This window comes from Hakea prostrata, chromosome 3 (genome assembly GCF_041222555.1).
Source record: "Hakea prostrata isolate BN-2017 chromosome 3, UWA_Hpros_2, whole genome shotgun sequence".
In the NCBI taxonomy this organism is placed as follows: Eukaryota; Viridiplantae; Streptophyta; class Magnoliopsida; order Proteales; family Proteaceae; genus Hakea; species Hakea prostrata.
This window is the reverse complement of record NC_142602.1, coordinates 68,529,850-68,531,756: the sequence shown is the minus strand read 5'-3', so window position 1 is coordinate 68,531,756 and position 1,907 is coordinate 68,529,850. Positions and strand designations below refer to the sequence as shown.

The following is a 1,907-nucleotide window of genomic DNA, read 5'->3' as shown; positions in this document are numbered from 1 at the left end:
TTCTCTCTCCATTTCTCCTAAAACTATTCCAACTGCTCACCTGTAATCCTAATCTATCGGGGTCCCACTTAATCTCTTTCCTTTAGAAAAGATCTTTGTTTTAAAAGAGAATCTGTTTTTTTTTTATAATTAAAATTTAAATAGAAAATCCATTTCAAGAACAAATAATTTCTACTAAAAAATAGAAATAAGCAAGACAACAATAATCCGTTTCTTGTACAATATTTACAAGAAATAGATTGACATACAAACTAAACTAAATAACAGAAATAAGCAGGAGAACAGTAATCTGTTTCTTGTTCAATATTTACAAGAAAAAGATTTACATACAAACTAAACTAAATAAAGAATTCAACATCTAGGTTAAGATGTGCACAACTAAAAAAAATGTAAAAACACAAACATAATTAGTAGTTAATTCAGTTTGTCATGCTTTACAAACACCCTGATTCAATCAGCAATCAGCTTATCCAAACCTTTGGAGATGATCGAATTTAACTTAATCTCTTCATTTTGTACTAAAGTTTCAATAAGCCTTCTAGGAGCCAAACACTTCTCTTCCAAGTAAAGCTTCTCTTGAATTCTTGGGGATGTAAGAACTCCTAGTCCTTCCACATTGTTGTTCTCATCCTTATCTTCCTACACAAAAATAAAATAAACTAAAACATTTTTAATTGCAGTCATTAAAAAGATAAAATCTCACTAATCGTTAATCAATTACCTGAAGTGGCCCATCATATTGAAGAATTCCTACTTGTGCCTGCATATACTTAACGTACTTGAAAGCAGCTTGGAGCATCTCAGCAGTATTAAGCTTATCTCCACCTGGAATAAGCTTTGCAAGGTCTTGAGTCTTCTCAGCGATCTTCCTCCGCCTCTGGCGAGCAGCAACACTCTGTGTTGATGATGACCCAGATACACAACTGCTGGGTTTTACACTATCAACACTGCCATTGGAATACACAAATGGGTTTGGAACTTCAGTAGCCATGAAATCTGGCTGCAGAGGATAAGAACTGAGTCCATACCCATCAAAGCAATTGGGTGTGAAATCCGTGTAATACAAGTCTTCTAAGCTTTTCTGACGTTTTGGGTAATCACAATGGTTGATACTGTAAGTTGGATAGAGTTCAGGATAGAATTCATGTGAGATTGAAATGAATGGGTTAGGGGCAGGAGTGAAATAGGGAAGGGAAGAGTAACTATCTGGGTAGAGAAATTCATCAGGTTCAAATAATGGGTAGCTGAAGGTGTTATCATGGAGGCCTACGAACTGTGTGGTTAAGCCTCCTTGTCTCTGTTGAAAAGTAGACATCTCTGGTGTTAGTTGTTGAAGTGTTGCCATGTTGGAACAGAAACTTAGTGCCATGGAATTGGAACCTGTAGAGAAATATGGAGAGAGACAGTAAACAAGCAAAGCATAGTACAAAAAAGCAAGCACAGAACACTAAAGAGAAATGGAGAAGAAGAAACTACCTGGTGTGAGTCGTCTAACTTGACCTGTGTTTGAGAGAGAAGAGAAGCGAAAGACAAAGACAGAGAGAAGGAGTTGGTGTAACCGTTGGGAAGATAAGTAAGAGGTAAGAGCGACCAGTTGAGAAGGCCGATGACACGTGGAACGTTTAGGTTCAATCTGGGGTTTAGGGTTTATGAGATATTTTCCGCCTATTTCGTTGAAACGTGGAATTAGTTGGAGGTTTTTTAGGTCCTCGACGACTAATGCAGAATCCTACCAAAAAAAACGACTAATGCAGAGAGAGATTGAAATAAGGGTTTTTTTTGGATAAAAAATGTAAAAAGGTTGAAGAGAAGGAAATTGCAGAGATGAAGGTCACTTTCGTGAGAGTGGGAGGCCAGAAACACGGAAGAGGAACCGAAAATTTTGTAACTGAAAAACGGTTATTTTT

The 1,907-nt window shown here is 36.9% G+C and overlaps 1 protein-coding gene across 1 annotated transcript; it reads right to left on the bottom strand.

Moving 5' to 3' along the window:
* Nucleotides 1-450: 450 nt before the first annotated feature.
* Nucleotides 451-1,369, bottom strand: LOC149022874 (transcription factor bHLH53-like). The gene is made up of 2 exons (XM_089147721.1): nt 722-1,369; nt 451-639 (listed from the first exon to the last, which is right to left on the bottom strand). The coding sequence occupies exons 1-2, from the start codon at nt 1,367-1,369 to the stop codon at nt 451-453; spliced, it is 837 nt and encodes a 278-aa protein (XP_089003847.1).
* Between the last annotated feature and the right edge of the window lie 538 nt (nt 1,370-1,907).